This window comes from Lottia gigantea, assembly GCF_000327385.1.
Source record: "Lottia gigantea unplaced genomic scaffold LOTGIsca_89, whole genome shotgun sequence".
In the NCBI taxonomy this organism is placed as follows: domain Eukaryota; kingdom Metazoa; phylum Mollusca; class Gastropoda; family Lottiidae; genus Lottia; species Lottia gigantea.
The window spans coordinates 993,721-1,007,084 of record NW_008710923.1 but is presented as its reverse complement, the minus strand read 5'-3'; the positions used below and the strand labels follow the sequence as shown (position 1 = coordinate 1,007,084).

General features: G+C 31.6%; 1 protein-coding gene across 1 annotated transcript; it reads right to left on the bottom strand.

Moving 5' to 3' along the window:
• Nucleotides 1-5,808: 5,808 nt before the first annotated feature.
• Nucleotides 5,809-8,590, bottom strand: LOTGIDRAFT_134228 (hypothetical protein; the record flags this gene model as incomplete). The annotated part of the gene is made up of 2 exons (XM_009068125.1): nt 5,809-5,883; nt 8,417-8,590. Coding segments are annotated over 2 exons (249 nt in total), but the record flags the coding sequence as incomplete, so codon positions are not given.
• Nucleotides 8,591-13,364: the final 4,774 nt, after the last annotated feature.

Here is a 13,364-nt window from a genome sequence, read left to right as displayed (position 1 = left end):
ATCACTTCTGTAAGATGTCAAACTTTGCACTGAGAAAATTATACGAGTCTGCATTTTTAACCTCTTTGAAAACCAAGTTTAAATGAAATAAAACGTCATATTCCCTTAACCTTTGAACACTGAGTTTAAATGAAATAGAACATCATATACCCTTAACCCTTTAAACACTGAATTTAAATGAAATAAAACGTCATATTCCCTTAACCCTTTGAACACTGAGTTTAAATGAAATAAAACGTCATATACCCTTAACCCTTTGAACACTGAGTTTACATGAAATAAAACAACATATACCCTTAACCCTTTGAACATTGAATGTAACATTATGTGATTTCACTTAATAACGGCCAGTCTACCAGTCGCTCGGATATATATATTGAGTAATTATGTGGCTGGTAAGGTTGAAAATGTTAAATCATTTTGAAGAGATGCTGTCGGAAATCATATGACCCCATATGTTTTAGTTCACCAGTGAGATCAGGGTATCAAGCATCATGCCCAGAACATTCTGACTTTAATGCCACAGAATAAAAAAGAAGTAAAACCAAAAATAATTCTCATCATATATTTAGGTCTCTAGAGTTGCTTAAGTTTTTAAACATGGTCATTATAAGGTTATATTTGAAAATATATTTATTTGTTCCAGTTCCTAGGTCTTCTGAGCACGTATTCTCGAAACGATTTTAGCCCTAGGATATTAGAAGTTAAGACCCTAGGATATCATAGATACTGTGTTAGAAGTTAAGACCCTAGGATATTATAGATATTGTGTTAGAAGTTAAGACCCTAGGATATTATAGATACTGTGTTAGAAGTTAAGACCCTAGGATATTATAGATACTGTGTTAGAAGTTAAGACCCTAGGATATTATAGATACTGTGTTAGAAGTTAAGACCCTAGGATATCCTAGATACTGTGTTAGAGGTTAAGACGCTAGGAGATCATAGCTCCAAGATCCTTCCAAGAATACTCAATAAGATCATAAATAAATATAGATGCTATTCTCTTACAAAGAACATCTTGACATTTCCATGCTAGTGTTTGTGATGACTAACAAGTGAACTTAATAACATACATAATCAGATATAATCAATAGGTTATAGAGTAATCTACATGTATTTAGTACAATTGGTTGGTAGATGACAAGTTAACATTTAGTACCAGTTATATAGTACAGTTCAGGATCACTGACTGAGTTATTCTGTTTACTGTTAGGAATTCTGATACTGGTATTGAAATATCTTGTTATCTTATTTAGGAGAGGAAATCATACACTCATATAGATCAGATAGATATATGCACTGTATTTGCCAGGAAAAATTACTAGCTCGGCTCTTGATTTGATATTTATGCAGTCAAGTCTGGTAGAGCCCTAAAAGTCTTGATCCTTAAAATCTAATTCTATTAAGCATTTGAACAGTTGGATATATACAGACATGGACAAAAATTGATATTTTGTTAAATCAAACTTAAACTTATATACTGAAGAAAGTCAACAGCCAGACATTCTACCACTTATCAGACTTGACTGGCAAATACACCCCGTTGAACCACCCTTGTCTTATTGTTGACCTGTTAGAAATTTGATTTGATAACAAGCCCACACACCATGTTATATAAGGGTGATCAAGACAGTAGATATTTACCACACCAATAAACAATACCAGATGTTATTTTCTAATTAGTCTACTGCCTTTCCGATCTATACACACTATATCAAAATGAAATGAGAATTGGAAAGCCATTTTTTGTGTTCACAGCTCACTGTCCGCAATTGAATGTTGAAATGATGACTTGTTATTATAAGATACCCTGTGATATATAGAAAAGACATAGAAATAGAGTAAAATTCCTAGCTTTAGATGTTTATACCATTTTTGCACATTTCTAGTACGTCTGAAGACTATTTATATATTCTAAAGACTCAAAACAACCCCTGTAAATGACGCACCAGTCCCTTTAAAGTGTATTCTGTCAACATGTGTTTGCCACAACAGCATTACAAGTTTTTATTATATATGCTATTCTTGGCCCCTATAATTTAATCAAATAAATAAGATAGCCTGCCTGCTTCAAATTTCAGACCTATAATTCCATAAAAAATTACATTATTTTAAATTGTAGTAACATTATCAACTTGTCTGAGATCTCATCAATCTACCTCAACCAATCCAATATGGTATTGACATGCTGAAATTAATCAGTTTTGAAAAATTAGGGTCAATAACTTTACCAACAAACATAACCATTCTATATTCATTACATATATATATACCAGTATCAAGACAATCCAGAAAGTCCAGTCATTCTTGCCAGTGAATGTTATTGAAAATAAGACTAGTTACACAACTGAAATTAAAGCTTGATCTTCCACAGTCGTGTCTATTGTATTTCACGTTAGACTCGTTAAATTGCTTTTAACCTAATTGTTTGACAGTATACTATAGTTTTTGAATCAATAATGGTTCTGTCTTTATCTTCATACTCATTACAGTAACTTACAGCTATTTCGAACTATTGACCAAGTATTCACATCAAGGTTCAATCTAAGCGGTATCGAATCGTAGTTTGCAATTCAAAATGACTTCTTTTGTGATCCAATATTTCCTTGGATTAGCCAAAGGTAAAATTCATCACAACAATCTGCAAATCAAATTGAAAGTTTAATACTGGAATATTTTAAATTGCTACAGAATTTTTAAAAATGCGAATCAAGATTTAAATTGATTAACCAAAACTAAAATTGGGTGTAATCTATCAAATTTTTCGATCTATTAATTGAATCCTGATTCACATATGTTTACCAACTTATCCACTATTCTAGGGCTTGTTACATTTGTTTGAAAATATTACCTTTACGATTCCTTTTTGAAACACCTGATGGTACTCCATTTGGAGGAGTCCACTATTGTATAACTCTCAACTCTCCATTTTACCAAACTTTTATAACCTATTATTCACCAAGTATTACTCTTCATGATTGTTTTCAGTTTTCAAAACTAAAATAGACTTTCATGTTTATCTTTCTATAAATGGAGATACAAAATAAGAATTTTACAGAATCTATAATTTAATAATAACTTCATTGTCTTGTCTTGTCTTTATTTTGGGATTGTTATTTCCATTAAAATTTCCCTAAATAAATATTGTTGTCTCTTTTACAAGAGAAATGATAACAAAATTCAAAAGTTGCCAAGAATTATGATTTGGGGGATATATGACAATAACATTTCCTTCAATAGCACACTGCAGCAGGTAGGCTAACCCTCATGTTATTAACCAATGTAATAAAGATGTGTATGTCACATGAGTAAACTGGCATATAAACATGTTATAAACATTTCTTTGAACAAATGAAACTCATGAATATTTTATGAATATGTTCGTAATTTAGGACAATAAAAGACGGATGCAAGAGATTTGGAAATGAATATCTTCTGGAATTACATTAGTCAATATAATCTGAATTATCTCTAGGAGAATATGAAATTCTAGTAGTAGAATTCAATTCAGGATGAAATACTTTGCGTTGGCGTAATCCAATAGAATAGTTGGTTCCTTTATAATACTCTTATCACATAGATTAATATAACATAAGCTTCTATACATAACAATCCTTCCTCATATTATTCTTTATTATTATTTCCTTGTAAATAAGAGATGTAATACAGGAAATATAAAAGTCAAGAAGCTTTGTCAAGGACCAGTTGGTAGACAGATCCTTGGGAAAGTTGATGTTTCTTCAATTGTCTTTATGTTTCCCTTATTTATTACAGCAAGTTGAGAAGGAGCTGTGACACAGACCACAAATGGTGGTTGTGGGTTCTAATCTTGGTCAATATTTGAATGTCTGGTGACCATGAGTAAGAGTAAGGCATCTTCCCTCATTATTCGATATAGTTGTAAATTGGTCAGAAGATTCAGCCAAGGACCAGCTGATGAACAGAATCCTTGTTACCAGAAACAGTTACTGAGGCAAGTACACAAGCACACAGAGGCAAGTACTTTCAACCTTTCTCTAATGTCATTTGATCATGTCATACAATTAAAAATGTTCGATCAACAGCTAAATGTCTGAGAGTTCCATAAAACTGTTATATACACCACAAATAGATACAAAAATAGTTTAGAGCAGTCCCAAGACGTGACTAGTAGATACATGAAAACCATCAAACATAGTTTATTAGAGAGCTTTAATCCAGAAAATCAAATAGCTGGACTCTCTCAACTTATTTATCTTCCAATAGATAAGAGTTCTAATATTTCTTGTAACTGACGTCAATGACCAAATAAGGATTTATCTAGGAGTGATGCCAAGAATGGATATAAACCTCTTCAAAGTATTTGCTTTCTTGAAGATATCCTCAGATATTGGAGGAAATAGCCAATAATAGATGGACGAATAGCAATCCTCTTCACAATGTATAGCTATAAAGAACTGTCTTATACCTTGACTGCAATAGTGACTTTTTTTGTATCACAGAAGTCTGTAAATGCAGCGACTTCATTGGATCATGCATTACCAACAGAGCCAATCAGAGACTAGAAAGAAAGACTATAAGCAATTTGGTTGTGCATCTAATCATGAGATATGATAAGCTGTATTTGGTAGCGTACCATCCAATCAAATCATTGCATTTACAAACTTCCTTGATACAAGAAAGGTGCCTATTGTAGTCAAGGCATTACACACAGATTGTAATAGCTTGACATTGTGAAGATGGGTGTCAATATGATACAAGAATACACACCTAACTGACATCTGATATAGGTACTCAAGATACTGATAAGGACTTGAGATACAGAACAAGTCATGACCAATAGAAACAAGATATTGGAGAAAGTGACTATTTCCCAAGTTTCTTGAAAATGATTAATGACAAATTTAAGTCTGAAGAAAACAACATTTTTAATACAGAGAGAAGTATCTCTATCTTTTATGGGTATTAATCTACAGTCAAACTGTGTTTAAATAAACTCTGAAAATCTAGAAACCCAGATATCCACAGGCTGTTCATCAGCATAGAATATTTATAATAGCAAAATGGGAGCATTCATATCATAAAATGAAAGGAATTTACATCAATTCAGTGTGCTATGAGGGAAATTTTGCCATGACTGTGTCATTAATATGCTTTCAATTTCCAACAGTCTAGGTCACAAAGTCTTTTGATATAACTTTCTTCACAAGTTCCCATGTGTCTCGAAATGAACTAATGCCACACTTTCACAGGAATTCGACCTGAACACAGCATTTCTCATTTCAGTTTTCAATTTCATTTGAGAGCAACCAATTAATCCACAAGGTAAACAATATGATAGAAGTTTGATAAATGAATAATGATAAAAGGTAAATATCAAACAGAGTATAATAAACTAAGATAGGAAAATAGCATGTTGATCAAGCTAACAATTATTATGTAATATGTCAAGAGTCTACTGTCTAGGTCAAGTCTGTAAACAAAAGGTAACAGTAAATCTGGATTCAAATTTACAAAACAAAAAAAGGTTTCTTTAATAGAGGAAACTGACCTCTTTTTTTGACAAAAGCACCGTCTATTAAAGATACGTTAGACTGTAGTTTAAATAGTGCTGTTTTGGATGGGATTATTTCTTAATTCTTTGAACACTGAATGTAAAAAAAACAAAATGTCATACATCCTGAATTACAAGTAATTGGCATATGACAGTAAGCTTAATTAAATTACTGCTTTTTTAAATAGTTCACCATGACCTATGTGTTAGCATGAATCTTGTTACCAATGCTATCATATACAAATAATCCTTAAGTGCATTGACAGAACCATTTAAGTGCAGTGTAACAACAATTTAAGTGCACTGTAAGAACAATTTAAAAGCACTATAAGAACAATTGAAGTGAACTGTTAGAACAATTTAAGTACATTGTAAAAACAATTTAAGTGCACTATAAGAACAATTTAAGTACATTGTAAAAACAATTTAAGTGCACTATAAGAACAATTTAAGTACATTGTAAAAACAATTTAAGTGCACTATAAGAACAATTTAAGTACATTGTAAAAACAATTTAAGTGCACTATAAGAACAATTTAAGTACATTGTAAAAACAATTTAAGTGCACTACAAGAACAATTTAAGTGCACTATAAGAACAATTTAAAAGCACTTTAAGAACAATTTAAAAGCACTGTAAGAACAATTTAAAAGCACTATAAGAACAATTCAAGTGCATTGTAAGAACAATTTAAGTGTATTGCATTAAGGACATGCATTTCATCAGTGCATGATGATGCCACTATAAGAATGGCACGATATTTAGACATGTGTAGTTATTGTGCAATCATTGGTTCCTGAGTGAAATTAGATTGCAATAATCTGGAATCATGGTTCATGGTATTAGATTGCAATGACCTGGAATTGGCGCTGTCATGTCAATGAGAATATATAGTAAGGAAAGATAAGTTGATTGAGCTATCATCTACAGCATGCCTGGAGAACAGAATGTGATTAACTCTTAGTCATCAACATTGACAATAGTAAAATGGTGATCATCTTAAAGGGCAATAGTCTAGAAACTTTAACTCATGTCATCAAGGCTTCTGATCGTACATAAAATACCATCAAAATATCAAGACCGTAACACAACAAAATTTTGGTCTCCTAGAAAAAATACCCTAGTTAAGGCCCTGAATGTTGAAAGTACATCAAAGAATGACAAAGATTGGCAGACAAAGTAGTATGCAAAGTATTCCTATATCACTTGAATTCAATACAATTTAGAATGTTTTAAATATATATCGTGCTGGATATTCTTTCATAAAATAACATTATGATTTAGAAATACCTCATGGATTATACAATATTAGGAACATTATTTCAGATGCAGGAGTGCAGATTCATACATTTCAAGGAAGTTCCAAATTCGGACCTACTTAAAATTTTATGTCCTTTTGGGCTAATGAGTTGTGCAAACTCTGTGCTAATATGTGTAAATCATTACAAAGTGATGCAAAACTAAAAGACTTCATATAAGAATTATTATGCAAATGAAGCACTACTCCTCTGAAAAGGTTTTTATTATGTCATAGGCTGCTGATAATGTTTTGATCGACTAACGTATTGAATATATATTATATATATTAGTCAATTAATAGCAGGTTACCTTCCTTTTAACTCAAACCTGTCAATCAACCAAGCAATTTGTAGAAGAGACTGGAATACAAGTGATGAGAACTGTATATTACAGCTACACTATGTAATTTATATATGGTTAGTGGCGTTGTTCTCCTACTTTCTACTTCTGATACAATAGCGGATGTATGAGGACTCCAAAACATCTTGAGAATCTAACTACATCTTTAAGTGGGTGTCTGAAGATCGCATAGCGTGAAACTCTGAGTAACAACATGTTTCAAGTTCTGGTTTAATATTTCTAAATCTTTTAAGCAGACAAGTGAAGACAGTTTTCAAATTTCAGCAGAGAATAACAATTAAACGAGAACAATTCATGTTGCTGAAATGAACTTTTATTCAAAAGAGGGGTAACAACCAAATAAGTATGTACATTATAATTGCTAGATTACTTGTTAGATATAGTGTTCAGTCATCTATTTGACACCCCTACATTTCATTGAACTCTTCCACACATGCATTTTGATTAATAATTCTAAAACTGAACAGTATGATTGGAAGAGCTCATTTGTAATATAAGGGGTGTTTTTAGTAACCTGTCATATTACACTCAGCCTTGATTGGTGTTCAACAAATTACAGATTACCTAATGGGAAATGAGATTGACATAGCTTTCAAAAATATCAATCTGAGATTTTGGTGACACTTGCCTTTATATTGATGGCTATTTTCTTGTGTCAACTTTTAAATAGGAGTTTGTCTTCAAAAAAAGGAGAAAGAGGCAAATGTTACCACTTTTAAGATATAATATGACAACAATCTCTATCATACAGTAAACTATACAAAGTTTGCAACCCTCTTGGAAAAGTAGAAAGAAGGGGTGTTGGTTGGTTGGTTGGTGTAGGTGCACTTAACATGCTTTCTATTGTACTGTATTGTTACTATGCCTTGAAAATATTAAATTGAAACATGTTGGCAGTAAAAATTAATTATCTTTATCGGTGTTATATATATATATTAATTATCTCAATAACAATATTCAACAGATAATGATAAATAATAAGCTTATACAACTCAACTGACATGAATAATAAAATACACTTTAAGAAAAACAATGAAAGTAAAAGTAAAGCAATAAGCCAATGAATTGAATAGAATAAAAATGATGAATAACTGAGAAGGGAAATAATGAAATGAAATGTAAAGAATAAAGGCAGTGAAATGAAATGAATTTATAGAAAGACAGTGAAATGAAATGAATACTTGGATGTTAAATGAAATGAATGAATGCAGTGAAATGAACTGAATACTTGGATGTTAAATGAAAAGAATAAAGGCAGTGAAATGAAATGAATACTTGGATGCTAAATGAACAGAATAAAAAATGAAATGAAATGAATAAAGGCAGTGGAATGAAATGAATAAAGGCAGTGAAATAAAATGAAAAGCATTCAAATGAAAAACAATGAAATAAAACCCACAGCCACTGAAACTTAAGAAGATTAAAAATGAAATATGAACACTGATATTAAAAGATATTTACTTGAAATTTGCCTGATCCAGGTCGAGGCCCTTTTGATCTTGATGCTGTCCCTGGCTTAATATCCCACAATTTTGGCGTTGGGCGAGTGATGTTTCCACCCTAGGAAGAATAAAGGAAAGAAAACTTAATTGATGGTAAAGAAATATATTTGGCAACAGAGGTCAATTTTTCTAAGGATCCAATCAGAGTGGCAGTACACAATATTTTCATCATTATCAACATTGTAAGTAATATATTAGGTTTCCAACACCATCTAAAAACATACCAGGTCCAATTTTGTCCAAGTTTTACATTAATCTTTCACAGGGACAGATAGGTCATTTTTTTGACCAATCATACTTTAGTGTCAGAAACTGTAATTGTTTAGCTGAGCTAATCAGTAATAGTGTTCACTGCTCACCATCGAAAATTTAACCTTCAAATCCATGTGTGTCCAGAATTATCCGCTTTTAAATGACGACTCGTCAATTTAAGATACTCTGTGATATATAGGAAAGACATATATAAAAATAGTGAGTAAAATTCCTACTTTGAGATATTTCTGAAGGAATTATGTGATTTTCATACATTTAAGTATTTTAGAAGACTATTTACATATATCAAAGACTAAAATCAACTCCCCAAAATGGCACACCTGTTCCTTTAAAGAGTTTTAGCGTTCTGAAAATTAACTACAAAACTCTCAGATAATAATATAAGGGACACATTTCTCTGGACTTGGTCTATGGTTTTTATTAATTCTGCCTCTTTAATCAACCCAATGTGAACTATGCTTAATGGAGAATGAAGGATCTTCAGAGCCTCTTGTGGAACAAGGCATTAATAGAACTATATATAGACAACAGGTAGTGCTCATGATGATTTGGTTAGTGCCAAAATAACCAAGTAACAGGAATTACTATAGTGATATGTGAAAGGGAGGCTATGATATTTATGATGATATTAGATTTCTGTTATATGTAACAAATGAGATGACAGGCCCCGAGGAGAAAGATGGTAAATGCATTTCAATGGCTTGAGACTTTAAGAGTTGAAGATGGATCAGGACTTGGTTCATAATGTCTTCTTGTCAGTAGCATGATGCATGGTCTTAGCTCTGAGAATTGATCTACTCAAACTGAAAGGATGCTATTTCTGATCAAATCAGTGAGCAAAACGTTAAATACATACTGGTAAAATATTCTTTTCTTTTTTTACTCTTTTAGATATGGCCTAACTTAGTTACAGAGCAGAAAAGCACCAAAACTAGTGCTAACAAATCCTTCAAAGGGAACATTGCATGTAAAATTGTTAAGCCAAATGTTAAATCACTCACAAACACATTTGAAGTAAAAAAAACAAAAAAATTACAAGGATGGTGTGCAATTAATTTCAATTTTTTCTTTTTTTCAGACATTTTAAAAGATAAAAGAAACAGGTAATTTAAGCCATCTGTTCAATACAGCCTTTGAATATGTCATTTTTCTAATTAAGTCACAGTCACACACAATAATATCATCTATCAAATATAAATATATACATATACATGTGTAAGGATCAGTTACAACAACAAAACACGGACTTCCTGCAGTAAATAGACCAACGTATATCTTTATTCTGTATATGACATATTTTGTGAGGGTTGGTATCAAATCCCAACTGACCACTTACACCAACTGGTAAATTTCATATTACATAATATTAGTATCCCAACTCATGCCATATTCATATCTGATTGAATAATTGGTGTGGTTGGTCGGTTGGGATTTTAAACCCCCCCCATTTCCATGGTGTTATTCCTTATTCACTTCTACAACCATAAAGAATCAACATGAAATGTAAAAGACTTACCCGTTTTTCACCCAGGTTTAAAACTTTAGTATGAAGCTGCCTAGTATATGAAGTTGACCAATCTATTGGAAGCAAATTGCCAAAATTCCCAGTTATAGTCCACCACATTCTGAAAATATAAAAATACCAGTTTTTATCAAAATTTCATTGCATGTAAATTGTTTGAACGTTGTATAGGCTACAATAAAGAACCTACAAGTAACATACCACAATTTTGTGTTCCGTTACCCCCTTAACTTTATATTGAATTCTTCATCACATGCATTTATTAATATCAATTATAAAACTATACACATACGATTGGAAGAGCTCATTTGTAAAATGAGGGGCATTGTTTTTTGTCGTCTGTCAAATAATTGCTTGTAGTAATGAACATATCCCTATACTACCTGAAAGTATGAACGATCCAAAATGCAAAACGAAACCCAATATCCAAAACAAATTGGCAAAACATTGGAAGCAACTAATGATTTTTTCACAAGGGTAGTGTATGAATTAAGTGAGAAAGTATTTTAAAATAAAAGTGGTATCAGGTGTCTGGAAGAGTATGTATTATTATATGATTGTTATATTGTACAATCTAATATACACCTAAACCATGTAAATATCAATTGTTATCAATAAGTATGATATATAAATCATTGTAAATATATCAATATAACAAGTAATATAACAGATGTTGATAACATAAAACTATTAATAATATACACATAATGTGACAATGTGACAAATATATCAAATAAAATCTGTAGTAATACATATAGTAACAAATGTTAGATTTAATAGTTTGTATAGTGATAGAAAGTCTCGACAAGGTTTCGAACCCATGGCACCGAATCACGTACCAATTCAACTCTCTACTTAGCCGATTGGGTTTTTTTTTGAAAAGAAAATAATGATATGGAATAATGATAGGAATAAATACTTGGTAATATCTAAATCTAAAAATATTTTGAATGGCTTGAAGGACTTATGCCTACTTTGCTTATGAAGTAAAGCAAAAATAACCAAGAGACCCCAAATCTCACAATATAAAAGTTATGATTGTGTTTTAGAACAAATGAAATCAAATGAAATAAATTGAGTTTTACGTCCTACTCTTCTGCACCTTGTGGGCTAATGAAGACGGGCAATGCCATACAGGGTGCCATGAGGGAAATTTTGCCAGGACAGCAGCATTAGCCTGCTCTTTTTTCGATTTCCAACTGTCGAAGGATCTTAAACGTGCACAGCCTGTAGCACATGGGGCCTCGGTTTAATGTCCCATCCAAACGACCAGACGCTTTTTCCATGTCAGCCCCTCTTACCTGCATCACTGACATGGGGAAGTGTTTTAGAACAAGTCAGTGCATTCGTTTTTAAACCATCAATAATAACACAACCTTCAAGTATATTGATTTGGCAGCTTGACATTTTATTATGATGTTTATGAAAGAGTACCAGGGTTATTGTGTTAAATACCAGAAGATGAGATGTAGATGAGATAAATATATCGATTCTATACTTCAGGTCAGATGCTAGTCTATTAAAAAACTTCCGTTATAAATGTTAAAACATGCTGTAGGCCTGTATTTATAGCTGAATAGTTATATAGAATTCATGTTCTATGCCAAGATAACTCTATCAATTTGTATAAAATCAATCAGTTCTATGAGTCATAATGAATCCTAAAATAACTCTATTACTTCATTCTGATGACGAACATGACAGGCGACATAAATATTATCATCAATCAATCTATCTCAGATACCTATAGTTTCAATACATAGATTTCATTACATTATTAATATTCAATATATCATCTCCTCAGAACTAGAATCACAGTCATTACATGTAAATTGTGTTGTAACATTATGTACTTTGTTATCAAAGAAGTGTGTTATACCATAGTTTATTCTCTTCGTGTTTTTGTTTATACTCTCTGTATCTAAAAGTAGTTCAAATCTTATTAGAAATATTAACAGGCAGTATCATTTGAAGTTTCATTATCAAAAACATTTCTACTTGATAACATTACCTGTATGTGTTTCGAAATGTAGTATGTAATAAAACTAGAAGTAGTATATCCATTATCCATATAACTTGTGTTCTTAAGTTCAATTTGTTTTGAAAGGGTTAATAAAATTTGGAGGGTACTATAGTGTGAAAATATCCAGAGTCTAAAAGCAGAATTAAAGCAGACCCTAGATATCACTTGAAAACATTACTTTTGAAAATCACCTTGAAAGAAATCTGATTTCATCAAGAAATTGATGCATTTAAATACACTCATTAGACTGCCTTCATTTAGTATAATACTTCAAATATTTCTGCAATAATCACTTTACTCTTACAATTTGTCTTGCAGTTAATTCAATTTCACTAAATTTCTTGGTGCTCTTCAAAGAAATCAAAGAAATGAAATTGGTCATAAAAGATAGGCAATTAGTCTAGTCACGCAATGCAATCTCTAGGCTTCTTTTTTATACTTTTTCATCTTTTCCTCATGTCTTTGTGTCAAAGTTTGGCTATTTGTTGATGTAAACAATATAAATATCAAATCACGATAGAAATATTAATTTTTTCTACATTTACTGTCAGGGGCAAAAACTCTTCACCTCAAATCAGCAAATAAAAACTCCGCTGAGACAACTGATTTATTTTCTCGAGAGATTTAATCGGGCTAATATTTCCTTAGATTGAAAAAGAATTACCTTGTATTCAACTAATAACTTTATGCGACCAGATTGTGGTGTGTATTAGAATGTATCTGTTGCAAAAACTCAGATTTGTACTCAGAAAATTTGATGAATTAAAGGCCCAAGGAACTGACAATTTTGAGGTGCCAAAAACAAATCTAAAGCTATGTATCTGTTTGATTTTGTACAAAGACACTGCA